We start from the raw sequence: 19,398 nt of genomic DNA on the forward strand, positions 1-19,398 counted from the left end.
TAGTGTGGGTGTTGTAATAAATGACCACTAAGTTCCTATCCCCTGTCTGCGGTAATAAACAGCAAGGGTAACTTATCGCCCCCAGATATGGACGAGTGCAGCTTCTCTGAGTTCCTCTGCCAGCATGAGTGTGTGAACCAGCCCGGCACATACTTCTGCTCCTGCCCACCAGGATACATCCTGCTGGAAGACAACCGCAGCTGTCAGGGTAAGACTGTCCAGAGAGGCCTGGCCGAGACTGACTCAGGTGGTCACCTGGGGAATCCAGTGTAACTACAGAGAGGTGGCAGGGGTGAGATTGTAGGTGCTGTGGCATCAGAGGACAGCTAAGGGTAGCATGCCTGGGCTGGTGCCTCCTCTACTGCCCACAGCCCATCCGTGGCCAGGACACAGGCCACTCACCCTTCATAATGAGCTCTGCTGATATAAATGGCACCCTCATTAGGCAGACCTCTGCAACCCCTCTGAGAACAGACCTGACAGACCCAACCTGAACTCCTTATGACTCGGCCCTGGCTCAAGAACCAGAGTCAGTCATATGGCCTGGATAGCAGCTGGCTCAGCTTTCCTCTGCTGACTTCCTAGAGAATGGATGTGAAGGAGACCTTATGGACCTGACAGCTAGTCCTGGAAGGCTCCAGACTGCAACCGGTGAAAAGACTGGGTCTTTTCCAGATTGACTGCTGAGTCTCATTTCCAGCCCCACACTCTACCTATCAGGGAGTCTGTGCAGGAGCCCCTGACTCTCCTTGAACCTCCCTTCTCCCAGTACCAAGCAAGATTCTCCTTGGTGGTATTGGGCAATAGAAATATCATGGGAGTTATAAGTGTGAGTCATGTATGTCAATTTATATTTTATATTTAATATAAAACTACATGAAAAGCATAAAAAGAAACAGGTAAACCTACTTTTAATACTGTATTTTATTTAATCCAATAGATCCCAAATCTTGTTTTTGACATGTACTCAGTATAAAAGTTACTGATGAAGTGTTTTGCACATTTTGGACTAAGTCATAGAGATGTGGTGTGTATCTCTTACCTAAAGCACATCTCAGCTTGGACTAGCTACATTTCAAGCACCCAGTAAGTAGTCATATGAGTCCAGAAGCTGTTGTGTTTAGTAGTGCAGTACTCTAATGCAGCAAGACCGAGGTAGCCCCCACTTTGATCTCACCTCTAAACATCTCACAAGTCCATGGCCTAGAAGTGCTACCCTGCTTTAGCGCCCTGGATCCACCTTGCATTTCAGACATCAACGAATGTGAGCACCGGAACCACACATGTACCGCTTTGCAGTCTTGTTACAATTTGCAAGGGGGCTTCAAATGCATTGATCCCATCCGCTGTGAGGAGCCTTATCTGCAGATTGGTGACAAGTAAGTCATGGCTTTCCCTTGGGAACTGGAAACATGGAGGGGGAGGTTGGCTCATGAGGGTGGCTCCGTCTTGTAAAAGGGAGAGCACCAACCAGGGAATCAGGAAACCTGGTCTAGTGCCTACTGTCTATGCTCATCTGTGTGTATGAGTGTGTGCAATATCCACAGCACTTCTCTGTGACTCCCAACTTGTACCACAGCTACACGGAGATTCTGCTGAAAACCAGCCAGAGAGGCAGGGTTCAGGAACTCCCCTTCCCTTCTAATGACTGATCAGGATACCTGAGGTCTTTCAGGGCTGGACTTCTCAAATGTAACTCATAGAGGCCTTCCTGGGGACCTTGTCAGGGTGCAGGTTTGGGAACAGTGAGTCTGGGATGGGGTCTGGATTATGCCTCTTTATTTAATAAGTACATGTTTATAGTACATGATGATTACATTCATCGTGGGGATTTGGTATACATCCATAACACATTTTAACCCTTTTTAAAATTCCCTTTCCTTCCCTTCCTCTCCCTCTCCCTTTATTTCTTGGTCACCTTCTTCTTTATAAAAGATGGGATGTAGTTAACCAGCAAAGTGCCTGCCTGGCAAGCACAAGGTCCTGAGTTTGATTCCTGATGCAAAAAACTATTTCCTCGTTTCTTATTATCTATCTTATATTTTACTCTTTATTTATACTGTGGGTTTCTCATATAAAAGAAACCATGCACTATTTAAACTTGTATATCTGATTTATTTCACTTAATGTGATGGTCTCAAGGTACGTTCATTTTCCTACAGCTGACCCAAGTTTATCCTTCTTTGTACTAGAGTAGTATTCCATTGTATATAAATGCCATATTTTTATTCCTCAGATGAAGGACTAATATCTTGAATACATAAAAAACTCAAAAACTTAAACCCACCCTCAAATAAAAGACCCAATCAAAACATTGGCAACTGAAATGGCTTCTGCCTTTCCAACATACTCCCAAGACAAATGAAGGCTTCCTATCTTCTGGGACTGCTCTGTGAGTGGAGAGCTGAGAGTATTTAACTTGATCTAAGCAAGTCTCTGTCTTTACTAAATCACAGATGGCAAATATTAGGAATGAGGAGAGAATTACAGGAAAACAATTTCAATAATGCTAATGCGCCAAGACAATGCCCTCTACCCCTGGCATCCTATGAGTGTTTTTTCTTTCTCTTTTAAGCCTTATTGGATCATCTCAATTCCTCCTCTGCCTTTGTACACAAATGCATGTGCTCATGCATGTGCATGCACACGTGCTTGTACATCCTCTGCCCCACCCCCGTCAGCCACACAGTTCTTAACCCCTGAATAACTCCAAGCTTTTAAGCTGCAGATGCAGGGAAGGATCAGGCACACTTGCCATACCCTCTAGGAACACAGCATCTGCAGAAGAATTCATGCCTTACCAGTGTGGCTCCTACTGTGATCAAAAATGGCAAACAAAGGACAAAGTCAGGACAGGCGAGTCCTTCGGAGACCTCTTCACTTGTTACCCAGAGCTATGTTTCTTAGTAACCATTAGAAAAAGGATTTCCCATTTCTGCTCCAAGGGCCCTTAGCAATAGAACAGGGATGCAAGCTGCTTCTGTTCCTGTTCTCTCTTGGTTTGTATGCAGCCAGAAACTGGTCCCTTTCAACCATTGGCCCCAAATTGGTGTTGCCAGGGAAGTCATGGTGCTCAGTGACTCCCGCCCTCCTGCCCCTACTAGCTTCTTTCCTGTTCAAGTTTCCTGTATCCCCAGCAGCTGGGAAGAGCACCTGCTCTCACCTTCACCCCTACCCCTGTAGGCCACCTCTTTGTTTTTGCCCATACACTTCCTGCCATATGGAAGGCATTGTTTCCTCTCCACCCCACCTTCCAGAGCTCTGTTGAGATGCTCTGCTCCCAGCTGCTTGTGATCCTCTTCAGCTGTGAGCCATCACTCCCCTCTCCAAATTTCTTTTAGGAAGCAATTATTTTCTGTGTGACACTTGACATTTTAATGTGGCCTTTTTGGCACCAGAAATATTTTGACTTGGCTGTTTTGTTGCAGCCTGTTTTTTTTTTTTTTTTTAAAGGACACTTCAGAAATTCCTTGTATTCATTTTCTTATTAACTCTTAGTAGGGCTCCTGTCCTATGTTAAGTGCTAGATTTTGCTCTTAGGAAGTTCAAGTCTCATGAAAGAGACTTAAACAAATTGTTCCATAAATAAAATGAGACAAGTGCTATCAGCAGAAAGAATGGAGGAAAAAAAAAACATTTTTAAAGAAAGAGTAGATTTTACCTTGTCTAGACCCAGGGGTCCAGACGTCTCCCTGAGGAAATTACACTCCCAGCCTAGCCCACATTAAACGGAGAGTAAAAGAACAAAGGAAACTTCATGTGCAAAGACAGTAAGGCAAGCGTGACCCTTAGGCTTACAGGGAATGGAAGATGCCTGAGTCGCTGCAGCCTACGGAATGCAGTAGGCAGTGGCCTAGGGAGGCTGGAAATGAGGACAGAGCCAGACTCCATGGTGCATAACGGTTAAAGTGGGTGTGTAGTTTTTATTTAAATTGCACCAAAGAGTCTTCAGCAAGGGAGAAGCCTAATCTGATGTGTGTTTGCAAGGGGCACTCTGAGGTGTTCAGAGGCCGTCTTGGAGGTCCAGGTGAAGAGGAGGAGGATGGCCTAGTTGATCATGGCAGTGACAGGGGAGGTGGTGAGAAGAAAATGGATTTGGAATCTATTTTGGAGGTAGAATTTCTGGGTTTTGTGGGTGGAATGAAAGTTAGGAGAGAATGACCAAAAAATGACAATGTTAACTCCGTTGCTGGCCACCAAAATACACATCAGCGGATATCCTCGCTGTGAACTCTGATTCCTAGGGGGAGCCTCACAAGGGAAATGACAAATCGAGGGACGGGAACTAAGGGATAAATCACAGGGGTCTGATAATAAAAGTTGAATATTTTATATTAAGACTTACTATTGCTAGTTTTAAGTCAGCTGCTTTGTATTAGAAATATTTGTGTTCTTTATTCATTTCTCCTACTAGAAAGTAAACTATTTGAAGTTACGTTCTTATTTATCACTGAATTTCTAAATGATCTAATATTGTGTCTTGTACATAGTGAGTTCTGAGCTCTTGTTTATTGAACAGACATTCAATTATATTCCATACAAATTGAGCTAAGTGCAATAGAGTGTGTGAAGGGATCCTTGAAACCCATCAATCTAATGTAATTTTCAATTTTAAAATTTCTTAATGGGTAGCCTTGGCTGAGAAGCAAAGAGCTACGTGACCACTGGCACATTTTGCTGCCTAAATACATGACAAGTGGAGAGTACACTGGAGAATGTTCCAGTGTTCTGAGAACCAGTGATCCCATTTGTGTCCTCTAGTAGCCACAATATCTGATAACTAGAAAAGTCTACTCTGCAGTGAACAGAGCTCATCTAATACTGGAGAATTTAGACTACAGCCCAAAGCAGAGATGATCTGCATTTACCCTATTTGATAATAAAAATGGGCCGGCCTCATTTTCAGGCTTTTGAGAAAGCAAGTAGGCCCAACCAGCACCTGGAAAGGATTGACTGAGTTGTCACATGATTTCTCTTCCCTCCAGTCGCTGCATGTGTCCTGCTGAAAATCCTGGCTGCAGAGACCAGCCCTTCACCATCTTGTTCCGGGACATGGATGTGGTGTCAGGACGCTCTGTTCCTGCTGACATCTTCCAGATGCAAGCAACCACCCGCTATCCTGGAGCCTATTACATTTTCCAGATCAAATCTGGGAATGAAGGTCGAGAATTCTATATGCGGGTAAGAGAGAGAGTGGTGAATGGCGGTTGCCATTTTTAACAATGGCTTTGGGCTGCCAGCCTGGGAAAACACACTACCAGAAGAAGGTAAGTGTGTTGCCAGGAGGGACAGGTGTGAGAGCGAAGCAAGCACTGGAAATCAGGAGCCCAAGGTCCTGATTTCCATCACTTTCTGAGTGTCCTTGCAAAAGATGCTTCTCATCTCTGAAAGATGAGGATACTCATGTCTGAAATGAGAAGTTAGGCCAAGATGTAACTTTAGATCATTCCTTTCTCTTAAATCTTTGCAGGAGAAGCAGTCACATCTCCATTTATTCATTCACCCATGTGACAAATACTAAGTATTTATAATGCATTTCTGAGGGTCTAGCAGTGAAGAAAATGTCCCTATCTCCTTGTCCTCGTGGTACTTTTATGCCAGAAAATGACAGGAATAGGTTACAGAAGCAGACTACTGCATTGTCCACAACAGTAGCCATGTGACTCTTTACATTTAAATAAAATTAAACATTTACCTGTTCCATAGAGCTGGCCACATTGATAAGTGTCTCAAAGTCAAATATGGCTGGCTACCATATCAGGTAACTTCTGCATTAGATAGCTCTTTCTGACTTTCAGCCAGAGAAAGTTTGGGTAGCAATGATTTATCTATACCAGTGGTGGGCAGGGCGTGTTTCAGAGTACATAGCCTAAAATGTATCTTTTTAAAATATGCATGCATGTAATACCATGCTACATATATTATGATGATCCTCTCCCATAACCCCTGGAGCAATTAGGCCTCTTAAGAGACCACTGGCTGAGAGCAATTTTTCTTACTTTTCCAGGTGAATTCAGGCACTTTCCAAAAAGCAGGTTCCAGAGCTCCCTCTCCAGGGGGCCTGTTTCAAAAAATGGAGAGAAAGGACAAATGTATTTGTTTTCTGTGGCTCCTGCAACAAATCACCACAAACTTAGTGGCTTAAAACAACAGAAAATTCTTAGAGTTTCAGAGTCAAATGTCTAATGTTGGCTTTACTGGGCTTAAATCAAGGTGTTGGCAGGGCTCTCTCCCTCCAGAGCCTCTAGGGGAGGATACTTTCCTTACCCCTTCTGGCTTCTGATGACTACCAGCATTTCCTGACTGTAGCCTCATGACTCCAGTCTCCGCCTCTGTGATCACATCATCTTTTGCTCTTCTGTGCATGCCAAATTTCCATCTACCACCTTCTTCTAAGGACCCTTGTGATTAGACTTAGGACCCATCCACACTCTCCCTATGTCTAGATCCTTAATCATATCTATAAATTTTTCCCTTTTAAGATAACATTTACATGTTCTAAGAACTGCAGCCTGAATATCTTTGAGGGGCGAAGAGCCTTCACTTCTTGCATATACTATACATGATTTTCCATGGTAAGCTACACTCAGAAGAAGGGTAAGCCCACAGAAGTTACCCACTTGCACCAGAGCCTGTACCAACAGCCTATGAAAGAACACATCTGAGCTCTAGTCCCTCTCTTTCCATCCCATGACAGAATTTTTCAGTCCTTGGCTCTGGGACTTGGAAGTGTCAAAAGTAGCAAAAAGAACATTTTAGAAAAGGCCAAGTGCCTTTAGAAAGGGCCAAGTACATCCTCACTAATGTATTTTTGTTAAGAAGCTAAAACAACCGGGTCATCACGTATAATTACATGATCTATAGAGCCAGTACAGACTTGGCTCTGTAGATCAAAATACTGCATTCAGGTTCAAGGACTTTGGTGAAAGTTAGATTGAGTGATGGATAGAGGAGCTTCTCAAAGATGAAGAAGACCATGCTGTGTGTCCATCCATCCATTTCTGAGCACCATTAGCATTGGCCATCCTGCAGAAACCCATGCCTGCCAAGCCTCTATGGGCTGGCTGCCCGCTTAGCCTCCCAAGGCTTAGACTCAGTGGGTCCCAGTCATAGGATAGAAAGACAGCTCTCTTGGGGATTTAAAAAAATCATCATAGATATCTCCTGCCTGAAGTTCCCTCAACCCTGAGCAGGGCAGGAGATCTACAGAGAGGGGCATCTAGATAACATGTCACTTACCTGGACAAGAGCCACTAAAATGCCCCAGGACTGTTACCATAATAGTCCCTGTGGTGGCTGACTTGAGAGAGGCTCTGTGCTCAGCTCGAGAATTCTAATGCTTTAGTATTTATTTAGAAAACATGGAAGGTACAAAGGGACATAGGCCTGCCATGAAAATGGTTAAACTCAAGGGTGAGAAGGTGGCCTCTGGCCCAAAAGTTCCCAGGCTATACCTGAGAAGAGAAAAAAAAACTTGCAGTAGGACTGTAGGAAGTCACTGGATGTGGGAGCAGAGAAACCATCCAGATATGCCCGGCCTTTCTCATGTCCAGGCTGTCCAGAGCTGCAGGACCCTCCCAGCAGGCCTCTCACAGATGTTTAATATGGGCCGTGGAGCCTGACTCACCTCTGGTTCTTCAGTTTATCCTAACCATGGTTATCTAACCTCGCAGATCTTCAATCTCCTATCTGTTCAGAAGACACCATAGCAGTATTTACCTTGGGATTAGATGAGATCATCCACTTAGCACAGTGCCTGGAATACAGAATGACTTTTTGTCAAACAACTGAGCTTTGGCAGTAGTGAAATAGTCAAGAACTTCCCCCTGTCTCTGGTTGCTGGCACACACTCCGGTGACATCTCAGGTTGCGTCAAAGTATATTCACTCACTGTTGAGCTGTCTCATTCTTTCTCACTAAAGGTCCCTACCTTCTCACCAAAGGTTTAAATGGAGCTTCAACCTCTGAGTTTCTCATTCAGTGTGACATTTCAGCCTGTCCCTGTGTCAGAGCAGAGATACTTGTGATTGGCCTCTGAACAAGCTGCCTCTTCTTCCAGCAAGGACAGAGATGCTTTTAGTTCCTCCAGAATGGTGGGGATACAAGTGGTGGAAGGGGCAAGATTGGGAGGGCCAGGATCTTACTAGATTGTTGCCCCAGTAACCAAGTGTTGGTGTCCTGTCTGGGAAAGATACCCAGATGCTCTTCCTTCCATAAGATGGCCTTGTAGGTTTTTTTGGGAATTTTCCTTAGGGCATCACCCTGATCGGTCCCTGATGTGAGTAATAGGGTCATGAGTTGAACACCTGACACCTCAAGTCTTTTGCCCCTCTTTCTGTGACCCACACAGACTTTTGACAGCAGAAGCACAGGGGCATTGTTGCACCCATACACAAAGCCTTTATATCACTCTTCCAAATGTGGGATTTTTTTTAATCTACTTTTTCAACTTTGGTGTCTGAGCAGTTTAGATGACCAGAAGTCTACTTTAACACCCAGTAACAATTCAAGAAATATGAGTATTGTGTAGATACTGTTGTTGCCACTGCTGCTGCCTTTACGACTGTTGTTAGAAGCTTGTGAACTCCTGATGTCCTCATGCATATCCCTTCACAAGGCCTGTTGGCAGTCTCTCTTACACTGAGTTCTGGACTGAGGACTAGGAATTACCTTTCACAGGTGAAGGGTTAATGGCACAATTAGGGTTAAAAGAAGGAACATGCTCACAGGATTTAGACTTTAGCAAGGAGTGTTTCTTCCATGGCACGCATGGATCAGGTTACATGGCTAAAGGAAATTACCTTGCTGCATCTGGCCTGCTTGGACAATGCCATCACATAAGCTGACTCCAAGAAAACCTTAAAGCATGTAAAGCAGGGCCGAGAAGCTATGCTTGGTGGGCTCTTAGCAGTTTTTTCCTGTTTCAACCAACTCCATAAGCGTTCATTCATTCATGTGCAGGTTTCCATCGCCATTGTTTATCCAGTACCACTGTCCTTGCACATGTGAGTCAGGCATTGAGAATTTGAAAACAGATTTGTGGCTTCTGCCCTTGAGGAGCCTAATCACGCACTATAGCAGATGGGATGAGATCTAGCTAACACACACAACGCCAAGTGGCAATTCTCAAGTCAGGTAAGTGCTGTGGAATGGAAGGAAATTTGAGGACTTGGAGTGGTATCAAGTTCTTACCTAGAACAGAATGATTAGCAACATGACATTTGGAGTCAGATACTCTAGAGCCATGTGCTAGCATTGTGATCTTATGTAGTATTCTTAACCTACTTACAGCATAAACTTATGAGGATTAAATAAGAAATGTATGGAACATTGTAGCAAATGGCTGGCAGCTTATCATTGTCACCAGTTTGAACCACTGACCACCAAGACCAGTGGCTCTTGAGAAAGACAGTATTTCACTCATTCCCAGGTTCTACCCTAGAAGCTGAAAATGGTGGGAAGTGGCTGTCCTCAGTGGTCCTGGAAGACACTTGAGCCCTTCCAGGCACTTGTGGGAAAGCTTTTCTTAGGATGCCCCAACTGGGTGAGACTGAAACAGGGACTGGACTCACTAACCAATAAGGTCACTTCTGAATGCAAACCTATTCTGTACATGTTTATCAGAAAGTCCCAGAAGAATACCTTGGAAGTTTCTGCTTCCTCCATTACCCTCTTTCAGAGAGTTGGCTCTGTAAATGGCTCTCCAGAGGGCTGCCCACAGCTCAAGGTCCTGAACCCTAAGCCTGTGTTCCTGCAAACAGTAAAAGCTGGTGAAATGTTTATATATGTCAGAGCCATTGGCATTTCCCTGTGTGACTATACCTGCTGAAGTCCTGGCCCAGGGTTCTGGCGTTTTGCAATGACTGACAAGGAAGTCCAAAAGATCCTCTTCATGAGTGGGTGACAATTACGTGGGTGCTGACTGGAGTACACAAAGCCAATGCCGAGAGGAAATTGTGGCTGTTAGACTGCTGACAGCCTAACAGACAGTGAGGTTTCAGTACCTGGCCTGCACTTGTCTGCCTCCCTGCCCTTGTTATATTTGTGGCAACCTATGGAACATGTTCAGATCTTTATGGAGAGCCCTCCCTTTAGGCAGACAGAATAAATGCCTGGTGTGGCTTTATACAAGCCAAGTTCCTTGATTTAGTGGAGATTATTGCTTTCCTTTTCTGGGCACAGGGCTGTGTTCTTCAGCTTCTGGGAAGTGACTGTCCAGCCCATCCCTCTTCCTCCCACACTATTTCCTCTGCAGATACTATGTGTCTCTCTACTGAATCAACCCAGAGCATCTCTCATGTATTATAATATTACGGATAAAATAGTAGAGTGTACAGTATCTTCTGATAGTTTTATAGTGAAAATGGGCTGGGGCTTGGAATTAGACAGAGAATCCTGAACGGAAGCTTCTTAGTTCTGCCCTTGACTATCTGGGTGACCTTAAGGAATTAGTTAACTTTGCTAGACTTGATTATTTATAAAATGGAAAAATAATGATATATACCTTTAGGACAACCCTAAGACAAGGGCAACTGGTGTCCTCTGGTGTGGTCCTGTCATTTTAGATTAGCACTTTTTAATTGTTACTGTGCGCATGGATCAGCTGGGGACTGTGAGTCCCCAGATTAAGTTACAGATTCTGGCTCAGTAGATCTTAGGTGAGGCCCAAGATTTTGCATTTCTAACAAGCTACTCGGTGATAATGAAGCTAGTCTAGGGATCATATTTTGAGTAGACAGGTCTTTTAGGGTTTTTATAAGGATGAAATAAGTGGACATGTATAAAAATGGCGGGAAAAGTGGCTCGGACGTGCTGGGTGTTCAGTTGGTGTCATTGTTCTTTCCTTGCCGCCTTGAAAATGCTAGAAAGACAATCCATGGAGGAGAAAAGTTCACATGAAATTATTAGTATCTCAGTGATAATATCAAGGAATGGTGAAGCTGGAGGTAACTACAGTGTTGGCGGGCTTGGTCTCCTAATAAATATCACTTTTCCCAGGAACTATCTAAAAGTATAATTGATTACACAAATCTTGAAATGGGCCCCTGAAATTGTTGTTATTTAAAAAAAAATTACCCCAGGTGTTTTTGATACCATTTGTTTGAAAATCCAAAACCTCATTTTAGAGATGAAGCTCAATCACTTCTTGGCCTTTTGGCTCAGATCAAGTGTAGAGAGGAACCCCAGAGAGGGGATGACCTCATCTCAAGCAGCAAATTTGACCAAACATTTGTTTGTTCATTCAATATTTACAATTTCCTGTTTGTTTCTTCAAGGGATTGTTTTCAGGACCCCCAAAATCTGCTGCTGTTCCACATCTTTATTAAAATGTCATGGTATTTGCATATAACTTATATGCATCCTCCTATATAGTTTAAATCATCCCTGGATCACCTGTAATATATAATATAACATAAATTCTATGTAAGTAGTTGTTATACTGTATTATTTAGATAATAAAAACATAAGAAAAGTCTCTCATTATCAGTACAGATGTAGTTTTTTCCTCTCATGATTTTTGATTCATGATTGGTAGAACCCAAGGATGCAGAGCCCATGGATATGAAGGGATGACTACTTTCTAACACTTACTGTGTTCAAGACACCATCCTGGCTTCTAAAGGAATTCTTCTCATCCAACAAGAACTTAGACATCAGACATGTACCAAAGAGTTAGCGTACACAATTATGCAGAGTAATAAATACTTTCTGTCCTGTGCCAAGACCCAACAGAGATGGGGGAATCAGAGAAGGTCACCATAAGAGCATCTTTTCAGATGGGACCTGAAGGATTAGGAAAGACGCAGGTGCAGAGTGGGCAAAGCCAGGGAAGGAGGATGACCCTGTGGAGATACTGAAATATCTCTGATACTGATACAGGGTAACTGAAGTGGACAAGGGTGAGCACCCTGGTTCAGGTGCAGAGCCACCAACCAAGTCTTTCACTTCCATCACATCTTCTCTAACTAGTGTCCCCTGGTTCTGTCCACAGCAAACAGGTCCCATCAGCGCTACCCTGGTGATGACACGTCCCATCAAAGGGCCTCGGGACATCCAATTAGACTTGGAGATGATCACTGTCAACACGGTCATCAACTTCAGAGGCAGCTCTGTGATTCGACTGCGGATATATGTGTCACAGTACCCATTCTGAGCCTCGGGCTGTAGCCTTGGACACTGCCTCTCCCAAGCACCAAGGGACAGGACAAGAGAAGAAATATGAGAAAGAATGACAGCGAGACAGAGGTTGTGCTTTCCTGCTGAACGATTCCCTGAGGAGTCAGCCGCAGGTGTCCTGACTCACGCTGTACTATGCAGACCTGTTGCTCTGAAGGACACCCATCCCCGGTTCCTAAGACGCAGTTATCAAAAATGCAGTTATCATCACTGGCCTCCTGATGCTGGCGATTCTTCAAGGCCTTCAGTTTATTTCCATCTTTTTCAAAGAAAATAGATTCACTTTGCTGGGGTATGAGTCTATGTTCAAAGACTGAGAGAAGCTTGCTCTCACCTCCTGCACTCCTTTCTCTGTCTCTCGCTGTGTTGCTGCTTTGCAAAGGCCTCAAGAGCTCCATGGGAATGCTGGGTATAGCTAGTTTGCTTCTTGCGTGTACCGAGAAGGCTATGGAAACAAACCACAGCAAGGATCTAAGGGTTTTAAAGAATCTATTTCCAAACCACGTCTGGTATTTTCAGCCATAAAAGTTTTACTTGCCCTTAAATTTATATAACTGTTTAATCACTTCTGCTCATTTTGAGTATATTTTTTAAGTAAGTGGTTAAATTCCTTCAAAAGGCCTTTAGATGCATGTTATGTTCTGTCTTCTCAAACCCAGCCTCTTCTCCATTTTAGCTCAGTGTTGTGTTGTGTTTTGTCTTTGAGGACCCCTTAATCATGCTTTCTTGTGAATTTTTACCCAACTGGTTGGAAGGCAGAAGTCTCCAAACTGATTAAATATTTGAAGAGAGAGATCTTTTGTTTGGTTCATTTTGACTCCATAGATGATTCAGCACGTGGGGCTGGGTTAGTCCTGTTTAAACCGTTTATTGTGCATTCAGCCTGGAAAAGTCTCCAGAGAGCTGGTTCATTCTCCATGTCTGGAACAAATCAATAGAAGATGGGGAGGTCAGTGAAGTGGGAGTGGTGGAGACAGTAGGGGGGAGCATCAACCCTGAGTCCTATTTTATACAACTAGAACACTACCAATTACTCTTATGTGGACGTGTGTGTGTGTGTGTGTGTGTGTGTGTGTGTGTGTGTGTTCTCCCGGGAAAGAAAGTATTCAAGTCCCTTTTAACTTGTGGCCCTCAAACCTGACTGCAAAAAAGGATAACTGGTAAAATTTTGAAGAAAGTGCTAGTTCTCTAGGATTCACCCCTTGCTCCATGGTCATAGGTCTTTGTTAGGGCCTGGACATTGGAATTTCTAAAAACCAATAAAAAACTGGAGTTGAGAATGCACTGTTAGAGCTCCTTGAGAAGTAGGCAAAGGTAGCCAAAGCTCTGGTCACTATGCCCTTGACAGCTTTGCTATTCATTTTAGAGCTGGGCATTCCTTTTCTGCATTAGGGTCTCGATTTCCTTCTTGACACCCTGGCAGGGACAACACGCTTTGTTGACGAGGCACAGGTTGGAAAACAACTGTCTTCATGACTCTTCCTGGGAATGGACTAGAGGCCCCTGAAAATGTCCTCCACAGCTGAGACTGACTCTACTGGCTCCATCTGTGGATGGTTCTGTTCCACCTGTAGAGGTTTTTTTATTAAAACCTTGTGATGCCATGGCTGTACTCTAGAATGCAAGGTGATAGGCAATTCGTGGGTCTTTAATCATTCAAGTTCATTAGGTCTTCCTTGCCTAGAGACAATTTCTTACTCCCACATCACACATCAAACTTCACTGTGGGGTCTGCTTGATTTTTCTTTTCTCTAATGAATACTCGACGTGCAAAACAGGCAATGGTGCACACTCTGCCAGGTATACATAATGTTAATAATATCATCAGTGGTGTGCAGACTTGAAACACATTTTTAGCTGGGCTCTCTGCTGAGCAAAGGCTAAGAGATGCCCACAAGCTGGGCAAGCTGTGCGATGGGGCTTAGGTGTCAGGAATGGAGGTGAAGTTAGAAATGCTGAGGCTTTTGTGAACTCTGCATGGATCACCAGCCAGAACCACTGACTCAGGCTTCACCCAGTACAGAGGGCTGCTTTCCTTTTGCTTCTGAAAAAGAAGGCCCAGAAGCTTTGTCTTGGTAGTTTGAGGACCCACTGGTTTCTGAGGTGCCACATTTGAAAACAGATCCAAGTCCCTCAGGCTTACATTTTATTTGCTAATATCCACATATGGCTTCCTGCTTCTAACAAAAAAGTCAAAGAGAGGTTTCATAAAAGCAGGGCTCAGAGGGATTCTTGGACCTCAGATTACTCTTCCAAAATATGCTCTGATGATTTTAGTATAAGTGGATCAGAAGCATGTGGGATCAATTTATCTGAAAATACACTTGGTCCTAAAAATTGAGGGAAGAGTGGCCTGGGGCACGGTGTGTACTGCAAGGCCAAACCCCAAACATTCGGGAAAGAGTTCCAGAAGCACCCAGAACCCAAAAATATGTTTGCTTCACCCACCCCCTACGAATGGTTGGATGGTTTTTGTTTGGTTGGTTGGGTTTTTTTTTCCCCCCACAAGATTGGAGATAAGTTTGCTTGCTGAATCTCAGCAATGTGATCTGATGTGGAGTCTAGTGGGCTCCAAATGTCTGGGTTCCCCATGCCTGTCCCTGTGAGCTTTGCCCCATCCAGGACCTGGGCACAGAGCTTCTCCAGTATGCCACACTCTGACCTGCCTGTCAGAGCCTGAAAAAGGCCATGATGGAAGGCACTCTGCGACACCTGCAAAAGTCCTTGCATTACCACCTAATCTTCTGAGTTCCATACTGATGAAAATTTCCATTCACTTACTTCTAATTCTAAAATTTTGTGATTCCTTGAAATGTACTTTGGGGATGACAGCCAGCGTTTCCATTAAACTGCGACGTTTGAGTTTCACGGGGGTGTGCCAATCATAACACTTTCTAACTGGCACAGAATCCACCTACCTGTTGCCTCCTGGGTAACTCACTTAGCAATTTTCTTCAGTAACAAGAAAATTTGGCCCCTTAAGTCTTACTTGCCCAAAAGGTCAAGACTTTTAAATAGAACAGATTACTTCATATTCAGTGGTTTAAGTGTATTTTTGTGGCTTGGGTGTTAAGTGTAATGTACACAAATTGCTCATCTGGAGCCAAGATCACCCAGAAAGAGGAGACAGGACAAAAAAGCAACTATTCCTTACTCCCTCCTTTGCCAGATGAAAAAGATTTGTAAAAGATTGTCAGCTTTGGTTAAAAATTCACTTTGGTTGGACCAATTGCTGAGTTCAGAAAAATGAGCAAGTTATAGACCACTGACAATACATTTATTCAAGGGTTCATCAGGCAAAACTAGAACACAATTTAGGTTTTTTTGGTTTTTGATTTTGGTACCAGGGTTTGAACTCACCACTTCGCACTTGCTAGGCAGGCGTTTACGTCACTGAGCTAAATCCTGGGTCTTGGGATTTTTTTTTTTTTTTTTTTGCAACTTAGTTATTTTCGTTTTAATCATAAAACACATCTATTTTATACAACCAAAATTCTTAGGAGCATTCATAGACACATGTTTAAAATTCAAAGAAAAATACCTCTGCTTAGAACTATTAAATGCATCTAAAGGAAACACAAAACAAATGTTAGGTTTAAAATGTCTCTTTTTTTGATCTATGTGCACATTAACACATGTTGCTTTCTTTTACAGGGGGAAAAGCAAGCGTTATGAAGCTTTCATTATTAGGGAATTGACAATGTCCATCAACTACAAACAAATACACTGATTGTTCCTCGTGTTAATTTTGTGCTCCCACTTCTTAGGCCCTTTACTTAATAAATATCTTCATTAGGATCCTTGAGGCTAACTAAAAGAGCTTTAAAAACAATAACCAAGAGGCTTCAGGATATAGGAATGTATCAAGGCACGATTTTTCACATTGGTAGCTGTTCTTGAGATGACAGCCTCCCATTAGAATCTCTGACTTGTTAATGTTTCCTAAATAATGAACCTTAGCCAACAGCCATTGAGAACTAAGCCATAAAACTGAGATGGTAGAAGTCAACACTTGAATGATCTATTACTTTGCTATTGTTGATACCTTTTTATAGAAGGGAATTGCATGTTAACAGGCAGTGACTAGCAATTCCCCTTCCCCCAGGAATTTGGAATATGCTTATGCAGTGATGTAAAAATTAAGGTAGGGTAAATTGTACACAGATGCAAATACCAAGGTCATTATGATACCCTTCATGACTCATTTATGAAGATTTGATAAATTAGTCATATTGATTTAGGGCCGGGCAGCTAGTGGATTGCTTGATTCTGCTTAAAAATAGTTGTTGTGCAGGGAGGATTGCTTTGGCTTCAATCTTCTACTCAGAATGGATTTAATGTTGCAAAACTGGCTTGCATCACAGAGAGCTACTATACTTTAAATTAAGAGGTTTGCGTTCTTCTGAGCTTTAATGTACAAACTATTCATAGTTTATCCCTAAAAAGGAAGTGTAGATTGCTGTTTTGTATGTGAATTTTCTCCATCCTCTGTTCTTAAATTTTGTACAAATAAGCCACCTTTGAATTCAAGCTATGATATTTGAAATACCTTAGCTTTTTAAGGTAACTCCATAGTCTTACGTTGTTTTGTTTTGATTTTTTTTGTTGTTGTTGTTGTTGTTTGTTTGTTTTTTGGTTTTTTTTTTTTTTTGGTTTTTTTTTTTTTTTTTTTTTTTTTGTAGTTCCACATTTAGAAAGACTCCATGGAGATTTCTGCTCCAAGGCTGGTATTTGCACCTAGTCTGCTTACAAACTAATGCTCTGGACTGCAGTTCTATCATGCAAAGACACTACTGAATTCATAAGCTACTTCTTTTGGTAAAACTATAATTAAGGGGATCATTTTAGCTCCAAATTCAATCGTACTCAAGGAGAGCTGGACCTCTGGCTTCCAGATTTTTTATCTTCTTGTTGGAATTTTGGGATGCATTATCTTTATATGGCCTTCAAAACTATTTGTAAAAATTCCCATGGCATCTTTATTATAGTCAAAGCCATCATTTTTCACAAATAGAAGGGTGATCTCAGGTATAGTTCAAGAATTTAGGGCCAATTAAAGTCCTCCAAAAGGAGCAGATTGCCTCATTTAGAGCATTTTCAGGGATGGGAAAAGTATCAGGGAGAAGTTGTTCCTCTCGGCAAAACTGAGTCAAATCAAGTCCATTCTTCATACTCCTTCGCTCCCATCTCTCCCATCTCAGGAAGTCGCCTCGAGGCTGCTTTTGTTCTTAATTTTCACCAGATTTCCCTCAATCCCATTCTCCTCTTTGGCTGGTTCTGCAACAACCTGTGGAAGGCTGGAGACAGAAGAGGAGGGTTGAGGAGAAGAGGCTGGCTCTCTTCCTCCTGAGGTTAAACACAGAATCCCAACTTCACTTCTGAGGAAGATCATGGAAGGGAGCCGTCTGTCCCCCTCCTCTTCTTCCTCTCTCTTCCTTCCTCCCTTCTCTCCTTCTCTGCCCTTCCTCCACCCCTTATCCCACCACCTGATCCTGAAGTAGGAAGGAGATAGTCAGGGACAGATTCTGTCCAATGAGACCAAAGCTGGGTGTGAGGAACAAACTGTAAAGAGATTTACACATTTTCACTTCTCTCTCCTCTTTTTTTCTCTCCCAAGCATGCAGGACCAGTCTCCAGAACATCCATTCCCAAGCAAGGTCATGGCTTTCTTTTTGTTGTCCTTCTTCTGGTTGCCCCTGCTCAGAAAGGAAGTATCTTGATCCAATCATGTGTGCATAGGTCTTTCTACATGCATATGTGGCTGCTCTCCATAAAGGAGGATTCATTCTCAGAGTTCTTTCCATCTCAGCTTTCCCCATTCTAAGGTTGAATGTTTTCATCGAGTATCCCTTGTCCAGGATCCAGGCTCCCACTCATTCCCAGAAATATGCTGCCTTATCATTCCAGCACTCCCTTTGTCCCAGTCTATCATGATGTATAATCTTCATGTCAGAGACATTAGCAAATTTGGAGTCCCTTTAAATACTGGTGAGTTCCCCAGTCTATGCTAATAACAAATAGCCCTAACTTTCTTGTAACCCACAGGCTGGAATTTTCCACTGATTCCTTGACTCAGGGGTTATTCATTCAAACTATTTCCAAATGTTAGGACACAGGGTGATTTTATGAATAGCAGATCAACCCATACTTCTGCAACTGTAAGTCCATTTTCTTCTGCTATGACACAAAACAGGAGACTGATAATTTATAAACAAGTTGATTTTGGTTTATGGTTCTGGAGGCTGGGAACTCCAAGATCATGACACTGACGTCTGGTAAGAGCCTTGTATCAGTTGATGCTTGTCAGAGTCAGATGTAGAAGACTACAAAGGCCTGGAATCCATCTGAAGACCACGAGCCCATGACAATGTCCTTCATGAGTCCAGACAGAGTCCTAGAGCTCATGACAATGTCTCATGCAAGTCCATATCGAGGGTTTGCACCTGGAAGTCTGGTGGAGGAAGCTAGAAGTTTGCATTGTGGGGGTGAAGGATCTGTGCCACAAGACTGAGGGATCTACACTGGAAGTAACCAGGAAGTAATGCTGAAGGCAAAGACCAGCGCTCCCCCAAAGAGAACAGTAGCTTTCCTGATAGCAGGGACCTGAGCTCTTCTAATGATGAGAACAGCTGGGTTCACATCAGGAAAACCAGCCATTGCAAACTTCTCCAGGAAAATCAACAGAATGCAATCTTCCCCTCCCGTTCTCCTTTTATGTCATTTTGGCAACAACCCTCAGGTAGGTTTTCATGGCCAGAAGCATGCTGACTCAGTTCATTTGAACTTTCCAAGATGATTATTAGTTAATTCACCACAGACTTTATGTTGTATTACAATATGACAGAAAAGCTGAAGGGGAAAAAAGTATATGCAGAAGACACACACAAAAAAAATGCTCTATAACAACCCATTCTTGGAATAATTGACCCACTCTTGTAAGAACCCATCCTTGCAAGAAAGGCATTAATCCCTTCATGGGAGCAAAGCCCCCATGACTCCAATACCTTTAAAAGGCCCTCACCACCTCTCAACACTGTTACAAGAGGGACCAAATTCCAGCATGACTTTTGAAGGAGACAAATTATATCCAAACTATAGCAGTAACCCCCATCCATGCTGCTTGTTTTCATACTAAAGTTTATATTTGGTTGTGACTCAAAAGATGGCAAGGAATTCTTCAAACACAAAAGGAGGGAAATGCACTGAGAAAATGAATGCGAT

General features: G+C 43.0%; 1 protein-coding gene across 2 annotated transcripts in view; it reads left to right on the plus strand.

Moving 5' to 3' along the window:
- Fbln5 (fibulin 5) overlaps positions 1-12,970 on the plus strand; it is a 69,213-nt gene extending 56,243 nt beyond the window's left edge. For both annotated transcript variants that reach the window (XM_003462640.5, XM_013144383.3), the window contains exons 8-11: positions 86-208; positions 1,253-1,379; positions 4,986-5,181; positions 11,993-12,970. In XM_003462640.5, the coding sequence (XP_003462688.1) occupies positions 86-208; positions 1,253-1,379; positions 4,986-5,181; positions 11,993-12,154 (608 nt within the window). In that variant the 3' untranslated portion in view covers positions 12,155-12,970. The remainder of the gene's footprint in view (positions 1-85; positions 209-1,252; positions 1,380-4,985; positions 5,182-11,992) is intronic.
- The last annotated feature ends 6,428 nt before the right edge of the window (positions 12,971-19,398 follow it).

This window comes from Cavia porcellus, unplaced genomic scaffold (genome assembly GCF_034190915.1).
Source record: "Cavia porcellus strain 051 isolate PalLab524CR breed Dunkin Hartley unplaced genomic scaffold, mCavPor4.1 scaffold_31, whole genome shotgun sequence".
NCBI lineage: Eukaryota > Metazoa > Chordata > Mammalia > Rodentia > Caviidae > Cavia > Cavia porcellus.